The sequence below is a fragment of the Scardinius erythrophthalmus genome (genome assembly GCF_964197995.2).
Source record: "Scardinius erythrophthalmus genome assembly, chromosome: 7".
Classification (NCBI taxonomy): domain Eukaryota; kingdom Metazoa; phylum Chordata; class Actinopteri; order Cypriniformes; family Leuciscidae; genus Scardinius; species Scardinius erythrophthalmus.
Window position 1 is genome coordinate 27,226,240 of NC_138227.1, and position 25,910 is coordinate 27,252,149.

Below are 25,910 nucleotides of genomic sequence, written 5' to 3' on the forward strand. Positions count from 1 at the left end.
CCCAGAATTGTATCAAAAATCCAGATCTCCAAGGTGTTCCAGCTGTTTATCACGACCTCGCCCAGGCTTTCAGTGAGCAGGAGGCTTCTCGGCTACCACCCCATCGTGCAGGAGACTGCGCGATCGAACTGTTGCCTGGAGCGTTACCTCCCCGCGGGAGAGTATATCCATTATCCCAGCCTGAGACTGACGCAATGAAGGCTTACATAGATGAACAACTCGCTAAGGGCTTTATTACACCCTCTATTTCTCCTGTTTCAGCTGGGTTCTTTTTTGTAAAAAAAAAAGATGGAGGCCTTCGTCCTTGTATCGACTATCGTAGTCTGAACGAAGTTACTGTGAAATATCGCTACCCTCTGCCTCTGGTTCCCGCAGCCCTGGAGATGCTTCGCACCGCTAAGTTTTTTACAAAGCTGGACTTACGGAATGCCTATAATCTTATTCGGATTCGGAGGGGTGATGAGTGGAAGACGGCTTTCTCGACGACCACGGGGCACTATGAATACCGGGTAATGCCGTTTGGCCTTTCGAACTGTCCCTCTGTGTTCCAAGCTTTTGTAAATGAAGTATTCCGCGACATGCTGAGCCAGAGAGTCATAGTTTATATTGATGACATCCTTATTTATTCAAATTCCTTGGAAGACCACGTACGGGATGTGCGAGCTGTCCTCCAACGCCTCATCGACAACCAGCTGTATGCAAAGGTTCAGAAGTGTGAATTTCATCAAACCCGCATATCCTTCCTTGGCTATGTCATCAGCGCAGAGGGTGTTACCATGGATGACAGCAAGGTTACAGCCGTTGTGAACTGGCCTCGACCCACCACTGTGAAGGAGCTTCAACGGTTCCTGGGGTTTGCGAATTTCTATCGAAGGTTTATCCGAAACTTCAGCATCACTGTGGCCCCGCTAACATCCCTCCTTCAGGGGGGGGGGAAACATTTCAAGTGGTTGTCTGAGTGCACTTTGGCGTTCAATCTTCTAAAGGAAAAGTTCACCTCAGCTCCCATTCTCCACCATCCGGATCCCGAACGGGAATTCATTGTGGAGGTGGACGCCTCTAATACCGGCATCGGCGCTATTCTGTCCCAACGCCACGGTAACCCGGCTAAGATGTTTCCCTGTGCCTTTTATTCACGCAAGCTCAATCCTGCAGAACGGAATTACGAAGTGGGAGACAGAGAACTTCTGGCTATGAAAGCCGCCTTCGAGGAGTGGAGACATTGGCTTGAGGGGTCTCGCCATCCCTTCACCGTTCTCACTGACCATCGCAACCTGGAGTACATTAGATCAGCCAAACGTTTGAATGCCCGACAGGCAAGATGGTCTCTGTTCTTCTCCAGATTTAATTTTAAAATTACCTATCGTCCAGGATCTAAGAATGGAAAGGCTGATGCGCTCTCTCGCCAGTTCGATGGTTCCAGTGAACAGTTTGAACCCACATCAATTCTGCCATCCACACTCATTGTTGCGCCAGTTCAATGGGATATCATCTCGGAGATTACGGAAACCTTGAGGAACCATCCTGTCCCTTCCGAGTGTCCCCCTGATCGACTCTTTGTGCCTCCTGAACTTCGCGCTCGAGTTCTCCAGTGGGTTCATTGCACCCCCAGTGCAGGTCACCCCGGGATTTCTGCTACCCAGCATCTTGTCACGAACCGTTTCTGGTGGTCCTCGTTAAAAGCTGATGTCATCAAGTTCATCCACCAATGCACCATCTGCAATACTGTCAAATCCTCACATTTGAAACCAGCCGGACTCCTTCAGCCCCTACCAGTTCCTCGACGCCCATGGTCCCACATAGCTGTGGATTTTGTCTCTGATCTTCCTTCCTCCCAGGGATACACTGCTGTCCTTTCCGTGGTTGATCGATTCTCCAAGGCCTGTCGTTTCATCCCCCTGGCTGGTCTGCCCACCGCCCTACAGACGGCGGAGGTACTCATGCATCAAGTATTCCGTATTTATGGTCTTCCGGAGGACATTGTCTCGGACCGTGGTCCTCAATTCACTTCTCGAGTCTGGAGAGAACTCTGTTCCAAGTTAAATATAAATGTAAGCCTAACTTCGGGGTACCACCCTCAGGCCAACGGACAGGTCGAGCGTCTTAATCAGGACCTCACACGCTACCTCCGTACATACTGTCATCAGAACCAACAGGACTGGAGCCGATACCTGGTTTGGGCGGAGTATGCCCAGAATTCCCTCCGTAAGCCTGCCACCGGACTAACTCCATTCCAGTGTGTGCTAGGGTTCCAACCCCCGCTGTTCCCATGGGCCGGCGAGCCCACGAATCTCCCGGCTGTTGATTCTTGGCTTCAACGTAGCGAGGAAACATGGAACTCTGCGCATGTCCACCTCCAACGAGCCGTCCGCCAGTTCCAACACCAGGCTGACCGAAGGAGGCGCGGGGGTCCCCGTTACCGCCCTGGACAGTGGGTGTGGTTATCCACCCGGGACTTCCGTTTAAAACTCCCATGCAAAAAGCTATCTCCCCGATTCATTGGTCCCTTCCAGATCCTCCGTCAGATCACACCTGTGTCTTATCGTCTTGCACTTCCCTCTACTTATCGTATCTCACCCACTTTCCATGTGTCTCTCCTCAGGCCCGCGGCAGCTCCCAGGAGAGAGGAGGCCCAGGAGGAGGTCGCTCCAGTGCAGGCTCCCCCCATTGATGTCAGCGGCGAGCAGGCGTACCGGGTGCGAGAGGTCTTGGATTCCCGGCGTCGCGGCGGGGTTCTCCAGTACCTCATCGACTGGGAGGGGTACAGCCCGGAGGAACGCTCCTGGGTCAGGTCCCAAGACATTCTGGATCCCTCTTTGGTGGCTTCCTTCTATCAAGAACACCCGGATCGTCCAGCCCCGAGGCCCCGTGGGAGACCCCGCCGCCGTCCAGGTCCTCGCTTCCGGAGCCGCTCGCAGGGGGGGGGCTCTGTCACGGAGCGCTCCGTGCTGCCTCCCTCTGGAATCATCAGATCACTATCTCCCGAATTCTAGAAACTGCACTTCCCATCATTCCAGTCACCTTATCATCTGTCATTACCATCACCTGGACATCTTCAGCTCACCTATATCTGGACTGTTCTTCCCATTGTTTAGTTGCGAAGTCTTGTTTTGCCAGTGTTATTCCTGCAAACAGTTCCGAGCATTATTTCTAAGATTCCTGTTTCCCTGGTTTTGATTTGCGCCTGTTTTCCTGGACATTTACGAACGTTTCTCTGCCTGCCCTGACATCCGCTCACTTCTGACTACGAATTTGGATTGCCCTTCGGTTTTGTCTGCTTGTGTTGCATGTCAGCTCTAAAGTGTCTTCTGGTGTGTTACAATAAAGCTTTGCACATGGATCCAACTGCCTCAGCCTCTCGTTCACAACAGCCTTCGGCCCCTGAGTCCCGAGCACAACAGATATCATGCACAACTAGACTGTGAATTACAGCAATTATACAGAAAAAACGTAAAACGTGTACCATTCTGGTTTACTACTAGTGGCTCCTTAATGATACTTTTGTTTCACCCCATTTGTAACTTCAGATAAAAATGCCTGTGAAAGAAAGAAATAACAATTCAAAATTACTAGTGACAGCTCTGTTTATAAATACAGATCTGATAAAATGTTTATCATATTACATGACATTTGTAACATGCACATGATTTTCCCATACCATCAAAGACTAGGGCATGAATATCCATAAAACTTGATCAATAATAATAATTAAAAAAAAGGCTAGCAGTTTTGGTAACTCAACTAAAAGATGTTGAGTCATGTTGGCAACAAATCAAGCTGGATCAAAATATGAGCCACATCATTTTGCTGTTCTTTGATGGTTTGAAGAAAGAACTGAGAAAGACGTGATAAATGTATAAATTCTTTGGAAGTAATTTTCTTCCTCGTCTCTGAGCAGACAGATTTCCTCTTGCTCAGAAGTGTGAATGAATGAAACAATGAAACAATGAAGCAGGGGTTTTCACAGGTTTCTCAGTGGTTAAGTACCTGTATTGTGATGATGTTTAAAGAGCCTTTATTGTCTTTTCCTGCATTGTGAACAAATTGTACCGAATATATTGTACACATTATAATGTTAACAACATTAATATCAAAATAAAGCCTAAACAGCTAACATTTAATTCAGCATGGATCAAAATGATTTTGGTTACATTTTATTTCGATAGTTTACTTTGGACATAACTTTACAAGTACATGTCAACTTACTCTCAGAGTATTAGTAGAATGTTTGGTTAGGGTTCGGTTTAGTAGAATAAGTTAACATGTACTTGTAAAGTCACTTATAGTCAATCTGATGTCTGGGGAGTGGGGACCATCTAAATAAAGTGTTAGTAGATATTAAAGTGATAATTCACCCAAAAATTAAAATTTTACCCTGAAGTTGTTGCAAACAAAAGAAGATATTTTAAAGATTGTCTGTAGTCATACAGTAGCCAATGACTTCCAAAGTAAATATATATATATACTATGGAAGTCAATGCTACCATCAACTGTCTGGTTATCAACATTCTTCAGAATGTCTTCTTTTGTGTTCAACAGAACAAAGAAATTCAGAAAGTTTGGAACAACACGAGGGTGAGTATGATGACAGAATAATTTTTTTTTGGGGAGCTATCCCTTTAGGTAGACAGTCTACCCAAGTGAAAAGGAAATATATTTAAATTGTGCTTATTTTGATATACTTAATGTATTTTAAGTGTACTGTATTAATTATATATTTAATTGTGTTATTGTGATACATCTTAAAGTATACTAAATGTACTTTAATATGTATTTAAGTTCAATTTTAAGGTAATAGTAATATATTTTAATATACTTAATTGAGTTAAAATTGACCTATTTTAAGTACATTTAGTGTAATTTAATAGCACTTCTTTAAATTGTATTTTTAATACACTTTAAACATGTTTTAGAACTACAGCTTAAGTATATTTTTAGCTTCACATTAATGTGTTCCCAGTATATTTTAAATATAGTATCAGCTTATTAATAATGTATTAGAAGAACACTATAAGAGCCACTATTAGTATAATAAAAATACATTTTTATAAAACCATTCAGTATGAAAATAATATATTTTAATGTATTACAAATACAGTGAAAAATTATCATTCCGTAAAACACAGTAAAAAATATTTGTATAAAACACACACACACTTTGAAAGTTAGTAAACTTTAACGTACTACACCCAGTGTACATCAGTACAGCAGCATATGTAAACTGTACAAAAAAAAAATACATTAACATAAAATGCAGTGATCTGCAGAGGTATTATAAACAACAACAAAAAAACTAACTTGAGTCAATAAATCTGATGTATGTAAGTATCAATAAGTATGATGTTTTGACATTTCCCTCTGTTGTACATACAAGGTGAAAAAGACGTACTGTTAAATATATTATAAATGCATTAAAGTACATTTGTTTTGTACTAAAAACATACTTAAGTACATATTTAATACATTTAATTTTAAGTCTTTTTCGCCTGGTAAAATGGAATTCTTTAACATGGCATGTAATGCTTAGTTCATATTTTAACAGTAGACATTCAATATAAAATGTTAATGTAATTCAGAAAAGGAGTTAATAAAATATCTCTTGAACAACTGTGAAGCCTACATGGTATGTCACTGTATCACAGCAAAAAACAGGGTTCGTACACCTTTTCCAAGGTCAAATTCAAGCAATTTTTAAGGTCCATTTTAAAGCTTTTTCCAGCACCTTACACCACCGTTAATTACATACCAATACATAGTCAAAATTATTATTTAGCGTTTTTATCACATTAAAAGAGATAATGCTATAAACAGCCAAAATTGTGTTTCATAATCAGATATTTAAGCAAATCACAAGATTAATTTTTTCAAAATGTATCTAAGTAGATAATGCATAATACTTTTCATTATATTAATGTCCAAATATTGCTTCTCAGATAATTTTCAGGCTGTAAAAGTGAAGTAATTTCAAGGGCTGGAAATTAGTGGTGGGGGGGGGAAAAAAATCTAAATTCTGTTCAGTATCGCGATATTTTGCACACGCAATTATATCGATACAGTAGCGCAAAGTATTACAATATTTAATTAGAAAATTATCTGTTTTACTTTCGGGTTAGGGCTGTGACGGTGGGAGGTTTTTTTTTTACCACCGGCGGTGGTGCAGTGATTGGGGGGTTTTGAAATAAAAAAAAAAATAGTGTTTATTTGAGCAAAAAGTGTTTATTTGAGCAATTCCGTCAAAGAAACAACACACTAAAGCCTGTAAAGCATTGAAATAAATATCAGTAAATATTGGCAAATTTAATAATATAATTTAAAAAAAAAAGATGCGTGATACAACCTGAAATGGACGTTTTGCTAACATTTTCCTACAAGACTGAACGAATAGCCTTTCAACAAGCCTGATTCAAAAATCTCTATAACAGAGGTGATATGAGATTAAACCATACTTACTACTCTACTCTTTGTTTGTCTCTGCACTCAGATTTCAGTTTTTCTTCTATAGCAGCTGATCTGAAAAACAACAAATATTAATATTAAAAAAAGAGAGAGATTTACATACATACTAGTGGTGGGCCGTTATCGGCGTTAACGCTATCGCGCGATAAGAAAAATATCGCTGTTAATCTATTCCCCAAATTGGGTTGGGAGATGGCTCTACTACACAAGCTATGATGACGCAATCTACCCGCGGCCGCGAGGTAAACCCGGCTGCAACGCATATTCGTCGTCATCTTAAAGGGACACTTCACCCATTTGCATTAAGCTTTGCATTGTTAGAAACCCAGTCATACTATTGAATTGTCGTGCAACACTCTCTCATTTTCCCCTGAGACGGGAGAAATCTGTTATTTACCTCTTACACTTCCTCCTACAATGACGCAAAAATCGTCATTTTGCGTCATTGTAGGAGGAAGTGTTAGAGGGGGGGATTTCTGTTGAGACTACAGACACTAGTTTCTCATCTTTCCCAGGGTGGGGCGCGCTCACGCTACAGACCTATTACAGATCAGTGGGTGGGACTTTACTCTCTGAAACTGAAAGCAATATCCTCCATCTTGTTTGAAGCTAAGCTAACAGGCGCTGTGGAGACAGATATAAAGTTATGACAATAGCAGAGGAGAGTGCTCAATATGATATAGAAGAAGAGGATTTCGGAAGTCTGATGCTTGAATCAGGTGTTTGTGGCTACCTTTACAAGCCGCATTATAGCGAAGAGCAGCCGAGGCAGAAGACCTGCCTGCCGCGGACGAGGAGCCCGGACTGGCTCGAGTTAGGGCGGACTGGTGGCGCCGGTGATCTCACTATGCAACTACGAACCGCTACGAACACAGAGATAGAGTCCGTCTGCGGCAAAGAATTTCAACGATGACAATTTCTCCTGGACGAAATCTCTGAATCAGACGAGGACACGGACGTTTGTGTTGAGAACTATCCTAGTTTCGCACCGCATATGTTCTGACTGAACATCCAGGTACCATGCAATAATTCACCTTTTCGAAAGAAATACAAACGAGGAGTAATGCACTATATGAGTTCGCCAACTAACTAGACATTTTGTGTGAATGTGAAATGAATTTCAAGCTCTGGTAGTAGCTAGCCTTGTAGACGGAAGAGTGATTTCTCTTATAGGCAGATATGCGCTTTCTGGATTAGTGGGAGGGGCTTGCGGAGCTGTGCAATGTGGTGCATTGTGGGAGTTGTTGTCTTTCATACAAATGCGTTCTGAAGTTATTTTTTGTCTTTTCTCGGTCACGAAGGCACCAAATTCAAAAATTATTTTACATTTCGACTACATATATGACCCACTTTAAATAAAAAACAATGTTCAAATGGGTGAAATGACCCTTTAAGTAAACACGGCTGAAAGTGAAAGCTGTAACATCCATTATTTGGACTTGGTTCGGATTTAAGCCGTCCGACAAACAGCAGCAAACTATCCGAGTGTGTGGGGTAACGGTTCGGTAAGTTAACACACGACTAATCCGTTCTACCACCTCAAATTCAAAACGAAACATGATATCACTGAATACCAGCGCGCGCGTATTATTCTCAATCCAGTGGTGTAACGTTAACACATAATCTCTGTCTACGCCCGATTTTAAGAATCATTGTTGTGTTTCTTTTTAACTGAAAAGACATCAGTTAGACAATATTATAACTTTAAATTTGGGGTTTCATAAGCTCCAAGCTATAATAAACATTAGACCTACTTAAGATCTCCGCAGCTAGTGGACTGCAAAATTATGTTGTATACTTACAGTTTTGCACAATATATGTTCTCAAAACTACATATACCCTTTTAAAAAAAATAATTTGGCAGTTGTTTAGCAGGGTCTGTGTAACCTGTTCTGAAATGGTTTTATTATAATATACGTATATCGTTATCGCAAGAGGCTGCAATGTATATCACAATATAGATTTTAGGCCATATCGCCCATCCCTAATTGATAGCCTATAGTAGTTGATAATAACATAGGCCTTTGTTGCCTACGGACGGTAACAGTACAGTAGTAACCTTTTACAGTCTATGAGTAGAACAGCTTTCTCAAGCAGTTTGTGATGCATTTTGGAAACAGGAGATGAGCCCCTGGTCTAATGCACCACCTGGCTTGAGAAACCCGTTCTCAAAGACTTAGCCTACTTTTATAGTCATTATTTGGGTAGCACACATATTCTGAATGCCTTCGGCAGAATTCAAATGAGCCATTTTAATCTAGATTAAAAAAAATAATCTATGCCCACCTCTAATATATACATATTTATATATCAGTCAGGCATGGCGCATTTACACTCTGTTCACATTAAGTAGCCTCTGTATCTGGATAACTGATCAGATTTCTGTTTCCTGCATAAATTTAAATTAGGTCTGAAGCAGGACACCAGATTAAGAGAAAAGATGATAAAAATTAACCTTCCTAAAAGGCTGACGAACTTAGAGTGATTAACATTTATTTTAAACACTGTTCCTGGACATTATAACTCCAATGTTTATCTGTGCGCTGCACATTTTATGGAGAACAGCTTGTTTTCTGTTGCATTTTGTATGTAATTATATATTATTATACATACTTTCTGTATAACTTACATATTATACATACTTTCATTGTAAGTATAATGTATAATAAAATTACAAAAAACATACGATTCTGAAGTCTGAAATGTCCTGTGAAATCCTTGCTTGCAAAGTCCATGCATAAAATCTGTTCTGCACGATCCTCTTGTTCGTTAACATTGTCAGGGTCTGAATCGGGCTCGAATTGGTTTGAAATATATGCCATTATTAATATTTACACTAGAGAAGAACTCACAGTTATGGAGGGGTGGGACATTTCCCGAACACGCGCTATGCGCTGCCAATCACAACACACTGGGCCAGCTAACCAATCACAGCACATTTAATATTTCAGAAACGGAAATAGGAGGGGCTTCATCGAAAACCAGGTGTTCAACCAGACTGGGGAGAGAGGAGCTGTAATAATGTAAAATATGTGAAAAATAATGCATTTTTTAAACAATCAAGCATGAAAACATACAAACATACCCTAAAAACAAAATCAAGACTTCGTAAAAGGCCATAATAGAACCACTTTAAAAGAACCTGTTCGACTGTCCTTATTTTTTTTTATTTAAACTGCTTGTGGTGTTATAGAAACTGAAATAATTACTTCAAGTTTACTTAAGCCCAGGTCTCATAACTGATCATACTGTGTCATAATCCCACAATTTCACTCCCTTCCTCTTCAGTATCAGCTTGAATGGATTGCCAGGTTGAATATGGGATTAGTTAAAATCACAGATTTAATGGGAAAGCAGCTTATTTCCTGCAAGTATTGCTGAAAAACTTTTAGGAAGAGCTTCATTAAGGAAGAGCTTTTCATGATATAATGAATGAAATTTCACAACAGCAAAAACAAAACCTTCCCACTCAAAACATTTGCTAACATAAAATGACAGAGGTGAAATCATGATGCCTGTCAAGGAAATAGATAGAGGTCAAAAACCCCTTCAGAGAATAAAGAATTAATCCTCTTTGCACGTAAGACACCAGCTCTGAACAATGGAGAAGTAGATTGATGTTCGATGAACATTCCGCAACTATGAGATCATTGGAGCTATGGACCTTGATCACGTCCCACATGCTGTAAATGATATAAAAGCGAGAGAGAGAGAGAGAGAGAGAGAGAGAGAGAGAGAGAGAGAGAGAGAGAGAGAGCACCTACAGGTACAACAGTGAGACATCACAAATCTACATCATGATCTTCACCATCACCTGCCTTGCCCTTGTGGCCTCTGCTATGGGTAAGTGTCTTCTTTAGAAGTTTGCAAGAAAAGTGAAGGGTGAATATATAATATATATATTTATTTAGGTTTTGTATTTTGTAAATATATATATATATATATATATATTTACAAAATACAAAACCTAAATAAAGAGCTTTATTCTTGTGCCATGAACTTTTGTTGTTTATCTACAGGTTGTGGAGTGCCAGCAATTAAGCCACAGACAATTGGCAGCAGGATTGTGAACGGACAGAACGCCATCTCTGGTTCTTGGCCCTGGCAGGTCTCCCTCCAGGTAACGGTGTATTGGCCGACTTTTATCCTGCATTTGCCTGATTTGGTCAAAGAGTATATGTCATGTGTTCAATGCTTTTACCTCTGAAACAGCAAACCAACGGATTCCACTTCTGCGGTGGATCCCTGATCAACCAGAACTGGGTTCTCACTGCTGCTCACTGCGGTGTCGTGTAAGTCTGACAAACGTCACAAACAATATTGCTTAATAAATGCTGTTGCTCTTTTCTTTTTACAGTTAGTTTTTTCTTTATCTCTCTCTTTTTAGAGTGGGCCGTCATCGTGTCATTCTTGGAGAACATAATCGTGGCTCCAATGTTGAACCCATCCAGGTCAAACTAGTTTCCAAGGTAAAAATGTTGAATGTTGAAACTTACTGGAACAGAGATGACATTGAAAAAAGAGAGCAGTTTTATAAGTTGCAGTTGCAAAAATACCTATTGCATACAGAATAAATTAATGTTATTTCAAAGGATCTAATAACTGGTCATTTTTAATTGTTGTTTTACTCTGTTCTTTTAAATGCAGTAATAACCAAGTGATCAAGATACTACAGAACATAATATTTATTATAAATATTTTATTTAAATATTCATCAAAATATTTTATTAGTACTACTACTAGTATCTCTTGTAATTTATGCAAAGGTATGATCTAAAAGGTTACACATTTATTTTAATATTCGATTTGCACTTTTTAAAATTATTATTTTATTTAAAAAGTTAAACAGTGGTGTTTTTTAGTTGGTGAAAATTGGAAAAGCTCAATTAAGTTGAAAAGTATATTTTAAAAAAGGTAAAAACAATATCGGTTAAATGTATTTTTCTAATCATAGATTTGAAGTCATCTATCCTGCATGCTATTGTTCTCCTAAAACTTGCCTTTACACATTTTTTGCGCAATTTTCCACCGGACAAAATTGCGATTGTTAACTCATGATTTCTGTTCTGTCTGTGCGCACAAATCTTGCGCTTCTATCTACTCCTCAACCAGACCACCTAGAGACTTCGGGTTTTCGGCATTATGTTAAGGAAGGTCTAATCTCGGGAACGCACAAAAAAAATCCAGGAAAAGATTTACTATCTCTTAGTGTTGTGATCCCATGACGTGAGAAAATTGCGCTAAAACAACAATTGCGCTAACAAATGTCAGTAGACCGGGAAGATTTTCGCAGCGCTGAAAAGGGGCGGGGCTACATAAGGTCTGTACAATTCAACAAAGTAAAGAAAATATCCAAACTATATTCTGAAATTATAGGGTATAAGAAAATGCTTACATCTTAGTTTACCTTTTATAAAGTCAGCTTTCAGTAGTAACCATTCATCCTTATTTGTCTGTGCAGGTCATCAGGCATCCGCTCTACAACAGCAGGACCATCAACAATGACATTGCATTGCTGAAACTTGTGTCTCCAGTTGTCTTCACTCCCCGTATCTCTCCTGTATGTCTGGCTCCATCAACCATCAACATCCTGCCTGGAACTCGCTGCTTCACCACTGGATGGGGCAGAACTGCCACCACATGTAAGTCACATGTAATTTTGATTTATGATGTTATAACAACATTTATATTCATTCCACTAATCCAATAATTCCTTTTAAAGTTCTACTAACAATATCATTTTTTCTTCTCTTTTTTTCAGCGAGTCCTTTAATCCTGCAGCAAACAGGTCTGCCCATCACGCGTCCTGCTGTGTGCAGACAGATCTGGAGTCAGAGCCAAATCACTGATGCCATGATCTGTGCTGGAGCCTCTGGATCCTCATCTTGCCAAGTATATGAAGACATTTCAAGACAAACACATTACCATATCTATGTTGCTGCTGTTTCGATCTCAAATGTGTGTTTGTATCTGTGTGATTCCCACAGGGTGATTCTGGTGGTCCTCTGGTGTGTGAGAGTTCAGGGGTCTGGACTCTGGTGGGGTCTGTGTCCTGGGGCAGCCGCACTTGTGACACCCGTTTCCCTGGAGTCTACGCCCGTATCTCCCAACTGCGCTCCTGGATTGACACCACTATTGCTTCCAACTAGAGCGCCAGTCTGAATATTTCTTGAATATAACTAAGTCTGGACTTCTGATTGCCTGTCTGTGACTTCATACTGTTTTCCTGTTTCAGCTGTACAAATAATAAAAATGTGTCAAATAAAATGATGAGTAAAAAAAAAAAATGGAAAAAAATAATAATAAAGAGTGTTGCAGAGTGTATAATGATCTGATCTTTACGGCCTGGTTTCACATCTTAGATTAAGCCAGGATTAGGCCTTAGTTTAATTAGGACATTTAAGTAGCTTTTATAAATGTGCCTTTACTGCTAAAACATTACTGCTGTACATCTTGAGACAAAACAAAGAAGTGACATATTTTAAGATATGTCAGTGCAAGTTGCTTTCTGTTAAAACAGCTCAAACATGCTTTTTAGTCTAGTACTAGGCTTAAGCCTTGTCTATGAAACTGGGGATAAATGTAATAGGTATATGTTGCCATAATAAAAAATGACAAAATAATATACTCCTTTAAAGTAAAGCATTTTAAAGTATAATATAACATAAACATAAAGTCCACTTTCATAATGACAGAAACTTTGAAGCAAGATACAATGCAGGTTCCTAGACATAGTAACTTTCAAACACATAAGGATTATCAGATGTTCTCACCTGTGATTATTTCCTATAGCAATGATCATGCGCGTAATTTGCACGGGGGTTACGGGGGTTATGACCCCCCCGAAAATCTGATCCAGCTAATATAACCCCCCCCCCCCCACATATTAAAATAAATATGAAATATTCCGAATGAATACTTTTGTTCGTTTTCTTTATTTCATTTGCCAGCAAGAAAGATAGTATCATATTTTAAATAATCTGTAATGTACTTCCCGCCCACCGCACCGCCGACTACTTGGTATTACCCAACCCGCTTTCTCTACCAAGTTTGTTCACTATATTGCGCAGTCGCTGGGATGAATGGTTGGAGAAAGCTGACGGTGCATGCTAACGGATGGAAAGATGAAAAAGGACACTGAAAGGCAGCCAGACAACGATTTTTCATTGTTGGTCGACACCATTTTTTACAGTCTATGGTCGACACCAGCCAAAAAGAGGAAAAATCCTGACCAAACGGAGGTGCGTTTCTCAAAGTGTGAGGCGCGGGCGCGTGCGCGGCCCACTGCTGGGGGGGGAATAGAGACATGACAAATGGGGCGCGACAAACAGGTTTTGTGCCCATCTTTTTAATTCCTTTATTTATTGACCATACACTCAAAACAAAACAAAGACACATTTAAATGTAAGCCTTGCTGAACCTTTTTACACGTAAGTTTAAAAGTAGTAGCTAGGCTATCACTTTATGGTTCCCATGGAGACGCGTCATTCATTGCTTGTCACACCGCAGCCACAATAGCGCTGAATGAATGACTGATGATCTGCTTTTATTTCTTTTTATTCAAAATTTCACAAATTTGTTAGCTATAGCAGGATATATCTGATATTCCGATTGTCAAATATGTGCAAGTGGATGTGTTTTGTTGTTTAAACACCTTTATAACGATCGCGTTAGTTGTATGCGCAACGTATTTTAGGTAAGTTATCTTAAAATACCTAAAAACAAAAATACGTAAATTATTAGGAATTTACCACCTCCGGCTCAATTTGAGATTATTATCATAATTTTTATTTTTTTATAATTTTTTTGTTCTTTTTGCAGTTTGCAAAGTGACAAAATGAATCAAAGCACAACTAGTCCACACTTTCCCAGTTTCTGAATTTGATGTTATCAGAGGCTAAATGCAAACACAATTTTTTTTTATCTACTTTTGAGTCTTATTTCATGCAAAGTGATAATATAATTGCACTTTCATTTTCTCTCTTTGAAAGTTTTTAATGCTGTTATTTGATGTTAAGTTTTTAAAATGTGATGTTAATAAAATACATTTTAACAGATAAACTTAAAGATTTTGTTAGTGGATGGTGAGTTTTGGTGATGCCCACCAATATGTGAAATCTGTTCAGAATAAAGGTGCAAGCTGCACTCCAGTGTGCCACCCTATATTGTAATATTGAGAGTTGAATTGTGCATAATACATTTGCTGCATGTAGGTGCCAATACAGTGATGCAATTGATTAATCTTTAAGTTTTTTTTTTTTTTTTAGTTTTTTTTTTATAAGATATTGAACACACAAAAAATCAATTAATTGGAAGCTGCCACTGCTGGCTAGTGCTTAAACACTGTGTCATTATGGCATAAATAGTCAAGTGAACAACTGCATTTACGTTAAGTAGCCTAAATCAGTAAAAGTATCACAATGTATTTCTAAAACAGGAACGGCAAATTACCTTTTACACAAGAAAATTATTCAATAAATAAATTAATAAATATGCAGCGAGTTTAACCCCCCCAATGGTAGACCCAAAGTTACGCCCTTGGCAATGATGGTCTCTTACCACCAAACCTAAACGTTTAAAAAAGTGCCAAGAAGATACAAACATAAATAATTTCCCATTTCCAATCTTCCCCTTTTGCTAGAACTTTAGAACTAATTATTGCTTCTTAATTACAATCAAATCTTACTGCAAACAATCTTTTTGAGCCCCTTCATTCTGGCTTCCGTAAACGCCACAGCACGTTAGTTAAGGTCACTAAGGACTGGCTGTCTTTACATTTTGATCCCTCTTGATCTCAGAGCTGCTTTTGACTCTCTTTTACACATTTAAAGACTGTCTTTGGTGTTTCTAATACTGCACTAAACTGGTTTAAGTCCTACCTTTCAGATTGTAAGCAGTTTGTTACTATGGGTGGTTGCAGGTCTGAGGTAGGTGTGGTGCATTCTGGCGTTCCTCAGGGACGATTTTGGGCCCTTTTGTAATTAAATTTTTTCCACTTGGTCAACTCTTAAAGTGCCCCTATTATGTTTTTCTGAAAATGACCTTTCATGTAGTGTGTAACATAGCTCTAAGTGAATGAAAACATACTGCAAAGCTTTAAATCTGAAAGTTCACCGTACATAAAGTTATTGTCCTTCAAATGTTATTGTCTTTCAAAAGTAAGAGTCGACTCTGAGTCAATGAAATGAATCGTTTTTCAAACGAGTCATAAGCCATTTTGTTGTGATGTCAAGACGAAGCACTAGCATATCGCCTGCCCACTTATTGCGCGCGCAGACACCAGTAAAAGCTTGAACCTCAAACCGGCAGCTGATTCCTGTGGATACTGGATAGCATCATGTCGAGAAGACACTGTGCTCTACAATGTGAAGGTAAAGCCAGTTTTTTTCACTGCCCAAGGATGAGCTTGTGAAGAGTCAGTGGTTAAATATTCATCTTTACCATGATATCACAGCAGTATAATCCTAAACTTTTGCTGTGTTCCCTTTATTTTACTGATGACTGCTTCTCAAAACTCAAAGTTCAATGCAGGATTCGCAAACCGCTTGCTCTTGAAAGATGGTGTTCAAAATACTTAAGTTTTGAGTTTTATATTGTGTAGGTCTCCTGCTAACTGGCTAACTCACATTATTACTGTCTTACTGAAATACTTCTGCTAATCAGTTGTGAGCCACTATTACCTAAAACTTTGTCTATTAATGCAGATTGTCTGTCGTTCTTACTACTTTGAGTAAAGATTAAGCATGGAGCAAGATTTGTTTTACCAACGTTTATGTTACATCAGTCATTCACGCTAGAGCTCGGTTAATGTATGTACTGTTATTGATACAGTTTCAACATGTTCACCGCAATAAATTAGAAAGATACTTGGTAAATAACTAAGTATAATAAAATCTATGAATAAATAAATACAAAGTAAAATAATCTGTTTGTTGATGGACATGCACTTGGTAATGCTGATGGTGATTAATTACAGTTGCAACATCCCATAATGTACCTCAAACTGAGTAACGTATCACTGAGAAATGTCCTGCTCAAGTCGTCCTTGCGATGGAGGTTCGGGTTGAACAACAGTTCCTCCAATGTTTTATCATCGGACTCGCGCTCGGATTGATATGGTAAAATCAACGTCATTGTTCGTTACTGTCTTTAGTTTTCCATGTAGGAAGCTGACGTTGTTATGGCAATGGGCATTTTGTTTTCGACGCGCACTGTACGTGGTAGACCAATCACAACAGACTGAGCTGTCTGGACAATCAGAGCAGAGTAGCTTGCGGAAAGGAGGGATTTAGAAAATGGCACCCTAAGCACTCGTGGTCTTCCTACGAGTCCGCACTTTCGTGACGTAATGCCGCTTTGACTGTCGAGAAGAAGTCTGCTGTGGAGCGGGCTCGACAAAAGTGCGCATCGGGGGCGCATATCGACCGCAAAGGGGGGCGCTCGCGAGTACCTTTGTGAGGCTTAAAATGACAAATGGGACACTCTACGGTCTCACGGACTTAACGGACACGCGTACGCAGCAGCCAATGTAAGTCCACAAGACCGAAAGTGCATATGAAGTGTGCCATTTGGGACAGGGCCATTGATTAATCTCATGAGTCATTTGAGAATCACTGAAAATGTGGTGATGTGCAAATGTATATTATGAGATATTGAAACAGTTTTTTGACCTTTGATGCATGTAAACCTGTTGTAGGAGACTCCAAAACAACATTAGGAAACTTTAAAATAGCATAATAGGGGCACTTTAAGACCATTCATAACTTCAATTTTCACACAGATGACACCCAGATTTACATACATTCAAAACCTGATGATAATGTGGCTGTGACCTTTCTTTCTCAACTTTTTTTTTTATCTTAGAAATATTGACTACGCTCACATTGTGTCTTTCCCTGTGGCTGAAAAGTTAATTAACTTTGTTTTTGTTTTTTCTGCATTGATAATTGCAATGCTCTACTTGCTAGGGTTTCAAAAGCTACACTAAATAAATTACAGTTTGTGTGAAATTCTGCCGCTAGATTCCTGAATAGGACTAGAACAAGGGATCATATCACTCCTATCTTGGAGTCCTTACACTGGCTCCCTGTTGTCACAGTCACCAGCTCAGTCACCAACTCTGTAAGCTGTCTGCACTACACTTCCCAGCATCCCTTCTGGTCCCCACCTGCACTCAGTCAGCCATCACCACACCTGCTGCTGATCATCACCAGATACTGATTCCCTGCACCTGCACTCCCTCATCAACAGGGAGCCTATATCAACCTGCATCACGCTCACATCAGTGTCTGGTCTCGTCAACGTTACTGTTATGAAAACAGTCAGACTCCTTACCTGAACACTCACCTGAGATCATCCTTTCAAGTCCCCTGTCTCCCGTCTATCTCCTGTCCGTCATCCCGATCCAGATCTCCAGTCATTGTGTTCATCCTTCACCTGCACAGAGTTTCCACTTCAGTCATTGCCAGTTAAGTCTTCATCACCTATCATCAAGTCACCATCCTTTCACCATCGTCTGGTTCCCGCTGTTGTCCCATCACTCTGCTTTTAATGGGGACCTAGTAACATTGCCGAATCAGTTTGGGAACGCACCCTGTGTTAACAAAAGCCAGGACCAATGCCGTAAGGGGTGTATCGTAGTGATGATGCACGTGCCATCATGCGACTCTGTTGCCCTTAGAAGAAAGTTTGTGTTCGTCATCAACAAAGAAAGATCAAAAAAATGTCTGCAAACTGAAGAATGAAGGAGAGGCCAGGGAGCTCCTTACTATCTGCGCTGAAGCTGAGACTGTTCACCAACTTTGTGAAACGGTACGCGATGCGTTAGTGTACATGTTTTCGACGCGTACGTTACACATCACATCCTGACGTCATGTGTCTTTACGGTATCTTTACAGGATGTGTGTGAATGTACTCACAGATTCCTGGAAAATCACTGGCAGTGTGAATGAACCAACATCAAACGATCCCGGGACATATCCCGGGACACATTATCTGTGTCTTTTCTGGAATCTCTGTCTGAAAGGGGCTTTACTGTTTTTAAATCTTTTTTAAAAAGATTTTTTTAGGGTAGCTTTTATTTGATTACATTGTTATTGTTTTATTCTATGTCTCCCACTGTTTTAAGAGATGTGATTGCTAGAAGGAAAACAGTTTTCAGAAACTTTCTGGAACAGTCTCGATAGGCTCGAAAAGAGCCGTAGATAATCCCACTAGCACAATGGCCAGGACCCAAGCTGGAACTTTGTACAACTTGCAGGCTTCAGCCTCAAAGCACCATGGCGGAAACGTGTCACCAATGTTTCTCCCTAGTGATACACCATCCAAAGGACATGGAAGGCAGCTATGGCCACAACATACACCTACAGTGTGGGAGGGGATAGCCCTGGGGAAAAATGATCCTGCAGGAACTCCAGCACTGAACCAACCAGGCAGTTAACTGGATCCCACTGGATCCCACATGATGGCCTCTTAGGTATGGGAGGAAAGCTTTAACACTAGGAAGACAGCCATCATTCCCAGGCAATTTATGTCCATGAGAGACGATGACTTCTCCACAGACCCCGAGATGAGCGGCCTTCCATGACCGCTCCCCAGCCCGTGAGGGTAGCATCTGTCATGAGCGTGACATGATGATGACGAGCTCCTAACACAGGACCTTGAGACAAAAACCAAGGCTTCATCCACATCACTAAGGTGCGAGGTTACACCTGCACGTAACCTTGATCATGCGGAGTGGGTTGGGAGAACCCCTTGATCTTGGCATATGCTCTGATTGAGCTAGAATGAGCCAATCGTCTATGTAATTCAACATGCAAATGCCCTGGAGTCTCAAACAAAGCCAGAGCCGCATCCACACATTTCGTGAAAGTGCTGAATGTTAAAGCTAGACCAAAGGAAAGATCCTGATACTGGTGGGAAGAGCCTGATACTGGTGTGCTTTGCCCCCGATAGCAAACCTCAACTAAGCATTAGTAGATATATTTTAGGACTATCTAATTAAAGTGAAAAACAGTTTATATCAGTAGAAAGTCTATAACCTATCAACAGATTAATATATTGTTTATGATCAGTTGACTATTAATAGACATTATCCACTAAGTGTTAGTAGATATATTTTAGGACTTTTATTTTAAGACAGTTTATATCAGTAGAAAGTCTATAACCTATCAACAGATTGCATACCTAACCTGACTGAAGTAGAACAAACACTATGGCCAGCACATCAGAGAAAAAAAATCACTTTTATTAAATAAAAAAAAAAATAAAAAAAAATAATACAACCCATTATTTACTAGGATATCACGATCACATCTGAACCATCTGATTATGTGAAAAAAAAATTATATTGAGCATTCCAAATAAGAAAACTCTCAATAGTCTAACTTACATCATTTCAAATGCCCGAGGCCAAGATCAAAAGTTATAAACAACAAATAACAATAATTATTAATTAATACATTTAGCCTTTCATGACAGTAAGTTTTACAGAAAATCGCATTTATTAAATGCAGTTTAACGTTATAGGCCTAACAGTTACTCATTTAAGAAATAATCTCTGTTCCTGCTGCAAACTCGCTTCGGAGGATTAACAGACAAGACTATAGTTTAAACCCTTAACAATACCTTCTTTAATCGTTTAACCATTTTGTAACATTTAGTTTATTTAGCGTTACGGTGAGACACAAAAGGCGTTTTCTCCTATAGAACCATAATACACCAAAACACAATATAAATTAACAAAATAAATCATTTTTATTAGCTAACATAACGTTAGATGTAATCCAAATCTTTATAATCCATACGCAAGAAAGAAACAGATCCAAATTCAGCCCTTCATCCACATCCAGCGATCTCCATCTCCATTCTCAGCAGCGACCGTAAATGTCAAATCCCGCACGCTCGTGATGAATTTAAATTCAAAAATTGCGCCCTCAAGAAGCGTTACGACATGTTTTACGGCAGTGATATCAAACGCTCATTGGCTCTCGCCTGCTTCGTCACAGATTGCAACATGCCGTGTTTCAGTTGAAACAACATTGAAATGCAGAAGCGTGTGCGCGCGCGCCGTCTTCACGCAGAGGGAAGCTGGGTTAACATTTTTATGGATTAATAACTTAAATTCTGCTCTGTCTCTTATACAAAACTATTATATACTGCCAGAGAAGACTGCAACACATCGTCATTTGAGCGACTTTTGGTACCGATTTACATTTTCGCAATAAATTATTATGATTACTCATCTGTTGTTTTTCTTCATAATTTTAGCCTGCATAGTTTTAAGAAATGATTATGGGTAGGTTTAGGGGCAGGGGTAGGATTAATGTTAATGGCTCAAAATATATTTTAATGCTATAAATAAAACTGGCATTTCCCTACACATCTCTGTCCATAAAGTGTTTTATTCTTTTTATATTCTGTATAAAATGAGTAATTTATATTTAGGTTTGGGAGTAGGGTTAAGGGAACTTACATTTATCTATAAAACAGTATAAGGGAAACGATACTGATAACTTTATGATTCGTAAACGTTTTCTGTGAATTCGTAATAATTCTACGTTGCAGACATGTCTGTATCATACGTTGCAGCATCTATCCAAACGTACAAAAAAAGTATGTTTACAATCTGTTGATAGGTTATAGACTTTCTACTGATATAAACTGTTTTTCACTTTAATTAGATAGTCCTAAAATATATCTACTAACGCTTAGTTGAGAATGTCTATTAATAGTCTACTGATCATAAACAATTTATTTGTTGACAAGCAACAGATCTAATCTTTAGTTGACTATCAACAGATTATCTACAAATGGTTAACAATTTTTAAAACAGCTTTACATTAGCTAAAATAATCATTAATTTGATGCACATGAGACCCCTTGAGTAGGATATACAGTATCATATACTTCATATGCTGACATGACTGTTGACATTTAACTGACAGAATGATCTTGAGTTGTTGGTACTCAATCTACAGAAAGTTAGTTGACAATTGAAAGTTAGTCGACAATTGGTTAATAACCTGTTGCAAAATAATATTGACAGTGAACAGGCACTTTGTTGTAAAATCTGTAGATTAACACTTGAATTGTACCTTATAGTCTAGGCAGTCAGTTGAACGTATGTTTCTTGTCAGTTGAAACAGTGTTGTTGAATGTCAACTGATGCACTGTTGACAAGCTACTGAATGGCAACAAACGGACTATCAAAATAAAGTGTTACCATTTGTTTGTGATTTTTATTCGTCGTGTATAATATGACTGATATAATGTACAATGGCTTCCTCTGCATGCTCTTCAATTAAATAGAGGTGCAATACTCCAGATTTCCCCCAATTTTTTTTAATTCAGTTGATAGCTATATGTACAATCTTGAGATGCTGTTTGAGAAGAGTGTTTATATGTGTGTGGTTTCCTACAAGAAATGTAGAAAATACAATAGGTTTCAACACTTTCACTGAATTAAATTCTACACATCTTTACAAATATAAATCAAATTTCTAATTAATATAGCTACATTGAGTGACACAGAAACTAATGACAGACTGTGATCATTAAAATGGCGTCTTAAAGATGTACAGATAAAGATACAGAATAGCCTACTTGTCACCATTATGTTCTGTTTGTGTCATCATCTGGACTTTTAGTTTTTTTCATTCTCATCATGTGTTCCTTTTGTTCAGTTTTCCCGCTCCTCATTTGTGTTCTTGGTTTCAGTTGTGTCCTATTAATTATCCTCATTTGTGTTTGCTTTATAAGTTGATCCCTCACATTCATTCTCTTTTTGGTCTACAGTACATTTAGCGTGTATTGCCCTGCCTGTCCAAGTATTATTTGTATTACCCTCATTAAACTTGCGTATTGGAACTTTATTCTTCATCTTCGTCTGCCTTCCTGCAACCACTCCTGACACTACTATAGGGTGAAGTCAGCTAAAATGGACCACGTTTTGGTAAATTACTTATACCATCAAATTAGCTATGCATGAGATCTAATGATTATTATTTTTAAATAGGAAGGGTCTATTCCAATAAATAAATAGATCAATAAATATTATTTATTTTATTCTTTTTTTGTTAAAATGTATAATTGTTTTAAAATTGAGAGTTAGAGTATCAGCAGGTTCTGTTAAAATGGGCCAATATAAAAAGAGAATAACACCGGTAATTTAGGCTGAAATCATTTTATTACACAGTAAATTGACACTATTGTCTTTAGTGTGCCATAGCAACAACACCATAAATGAATTTCATAAAATATAAAGCTGAACGAATATTTAATTTACATTTTTTAAAATGAAAAAAAAACTGAACATGTTGTATAGGTGTTTCTGTGCATTTGTGTCTTTTGTGTGCATGTGTATGCTTTTCAAATATTTGTCAAACATTTTGCTAAAGATAGGACCTCTTTGACTATAAAACAAAACACTTCAACATTTCCTGTATACTGTAGGTCTTAACATCGCAATTCGCACCTAGTCAGGGAAGTGCGATATTTTGCTGCATTCCCTTCAAAGGCAGTCTTTGCAGATATAACCATCTTCATCACAGATGCCATTATCCTCTCCACAGCTCTTTGGTACCATAAATTGCACAGACAACAGCATACCCAGTCCTCATGGCCTTTGGGTCATTCACATTGCCATACACTCTCTGGCCTGCGTTTTTTTTTTTTTTTTTTTTTTTTGGTAGTAACTTGCTTTACTTATTTGAAAAAGGTAACTCAGATGTTTTGTTAATTTAAAGTAATGTGTTTTTTAATAGTTACTAATTAAGTAACTCGCATTGCTTCAAATGTGTAACCCCACACTGACCTTATGACATGATTAATGGAAAAATAGCTGGAAAAGTTAACTATTTATAATCATAAAATATATCTGCCAGGCCCAACAACATTTACACATTGAGTGATATGTCATTTTTGTTAACCAATAATAATACTATTAAAATTCATTAATTGAAATTAACCTAAAATATAAATATTAGATGAAAAGCTTTAAAAAATGTAAAATGTTGCTTCGGCAACTATAACTGCAATACAATAAGTTGAAGTAGTACTAAACTAAAACTGATATGAAAATTAGAGCTAAAAGGTAATATTAAAAAAAAATTAATAACGACAAACGCATAAAATTACAAAAACTAAGTAAAATTGAAATTAAAAATAAATACAAAAGCAAATTTAAAATATTAATACACTTTACAGTATAATGGTATATAAATAATCCTACTTTATAGTATTTTTCAGCAACCATATATTCTTTGTTGTATCCAAAAAGAGGCAATAAATTCATAATATGTGCCACTCTCTGTGTAGTTCACAGACTGGTACTGACTAATGGAAAAATTCCTGAAGCCCCAAAACAATGGTGCTGACAAGAAGGAAATCTCAACCATAAAACACTCAGCCTGAGAACAATCAACTGGTGTCTATTCTTGGTATTCAGGGTTAAGATTTACTTATAATGCAACAATCTGGCAGATCCAGTTCTTGGCCAGTTATGCAGACCTTTGTCCATTTTGGTGATGCATGTTTTGGTGATTCATGGCTGACTTCACATTACCGGTTTCCTATTTCAGTTGCACAAATCCTGAAGATCTGCAGAAAAAAAAAAAAATGGCTATAAATGGCTATACATTTCTTGTAGCTATAAATCTCATTCTCTCTCTTCTCCTGATCAACCACTAGAGGTCGGTAATAATCTATTAAGATACCGAACCTTGAGTTTCGCAGGGGTGAGGCCAGAATTTTCTTCAAAACTCTGATGTCATATTAAACAGAATACAAATAGAGGTGTATAAAAAAAAAAAAACAAATAGCAATAAATATTAATACTGTTTACAAAATTATTATTTTGTATAAATAACAAATTAAATATATTAATATAACAATGCAAATGTTTTCACTTAATTTTAAAATGCATTATAAGATTGTCATGAAGGGGTTGTTAAATTCTCACCACTGCCTTGCCATTTCAGAGATACTCTGACCCAGTCACTTGCCATAACAATTTGGCTCTTTTCAAAGTCGTTTAGATATTTATTCCTGCACATTTCTCCTGCATCCAATGTGTTGATTTCGAGAAATCATTGTTTGCTTACCATCTAATTGTAACAAGTATAGTCAGTTATGGTTTAGTTTTCACTTTGTTCTGTTCCTGTTCCTAGTTAGTTTCTTTCCTTGGTTGATAATTAGCTCCACACACCTGTTTCTGTTCAGTTCATTATGTCTCACTGTGTATTTAAACACTGAGGGGCTGTTTACACAACAAAGATATGCTTTTAAAATTAATGCTTTTAGTGGTTGCATTCCCCTGTATTTCTCTGCGATCTCCTGAGTGCTATTAGTTTAAGTGTTAATAAAAGTTTTGCCAAAAAGGAGTGGTCAGTAATTCCAGTCTTACTTCCGTAACATTCATACACCACAATGCAACAAATTTGCATAATGCTAACCTATGGTCTTCATTGGCTTCCTACGAACAACGTCTACTTTGACCCGCCCTCAAAATGTAGTTGGTTTGTGTTGTGTACATGTCGAGAAGACGCTGTTTTCTGAGCTGCAAAGGCAAATTCTCTTTGTAAACACTTCCACGATGAGGATGTGAAGAAACGGTATAAATTACAACAGCGGTATAACCTATTGTTGTGTTACCATCATTTTACTGACGATTGCTTCTCAAATTTCAGCAAGGTCATTGTGGGATTTGCAAAGTGCTTATCCATTAAAGATTGGTCGGTACCCAGTTTATTTGGACCAACTTGCTCCTCTGAATCACAACTTGTAAATATAATTAAAGGGGTGGTTGATTAGGATTCCACTTTTTTTAACTTGAGTTAGTGTGTAATGTTTCTGTTTGAGCATAACATCTGCAAAGTTAGAATGCTCAAAGTTCAAAGCAAAGGGAGATATTTGCTTTTTTTTAAAAAAAGGACTACAACCAACCCTAAAATGTACATAAACCCCCGCCTCCAAGAAGACGGTGAGTCCATGTTGAGAAGAGGTGAAGGAAGCTCTGCCTTCTGTGCCGGGAGCAGCAGTTCGTTTGCATTTAAAGGGACACACACAAAACGACGTGTTTTTGCTCACCCTCAAAAAGGGACAATTTTAACATGCTTTAAAACTAAAATTTCACATACACACTCTGGGGACATCAGAGACTTATTTTACATCATGTAAAAAGTTTTGCGATTTATATTTTGTACACCAAGTGCAGCTTTACATCTCCAGCCAACCAGCTAACTCAAGTTATTACTGTCTTACTGAAATGCTTCTGCTAATCAGCTGTGTGCCACTATTACCTAAAACTGGGTCAATTAATGCAGTTTGTCTGTTGTTCTTACTACAATGAGTAATGAGTAAAGGATGGAGCAAGATTTGGTTTACAAAATGTAATGTTGCATCAGTCATTCATGCTAGGGCTCAGCTAACATATGCCCTGTCATTGATATGGTTAA

General features: G+C 38.4%; 1 protein-coding gene across 1 annotated transcript; it reads left to right on the top strand.

Annotated features, from left to right (window-relative positions):
• Nucleotides 1–10,253: 10,253 nt before the first annotated feature.
• On the top strand, nucleotides 10,254–12,605 carry LOC308693778 (chymotrypsin-like protease CTRL-1; the record flags this gene model as incomplete). Its single annotated transcript, XM_081370876.1, has 7 exons — nucleotides 10,254–10,299; nucleotides 10,476–10,576; nucleotides 10,669–10,748; nucleotides 10,844–10,925; nucleotides 11,918–12,098; nucleotides 12,218–12,348; nucleotides 12,444–12,605. The coding sequence occupies 7 exons, from the start codon at nucleotides 10,254–10,256 to the stop codon at nucleotides 12,603–12,605; spliced, it is 783 nt and encodes a 260-aa protein (XP_081227002.1).
• Between the last annotated feature and the right edge of the window lie 13,305 nt (nucleotides 12,606–25,910).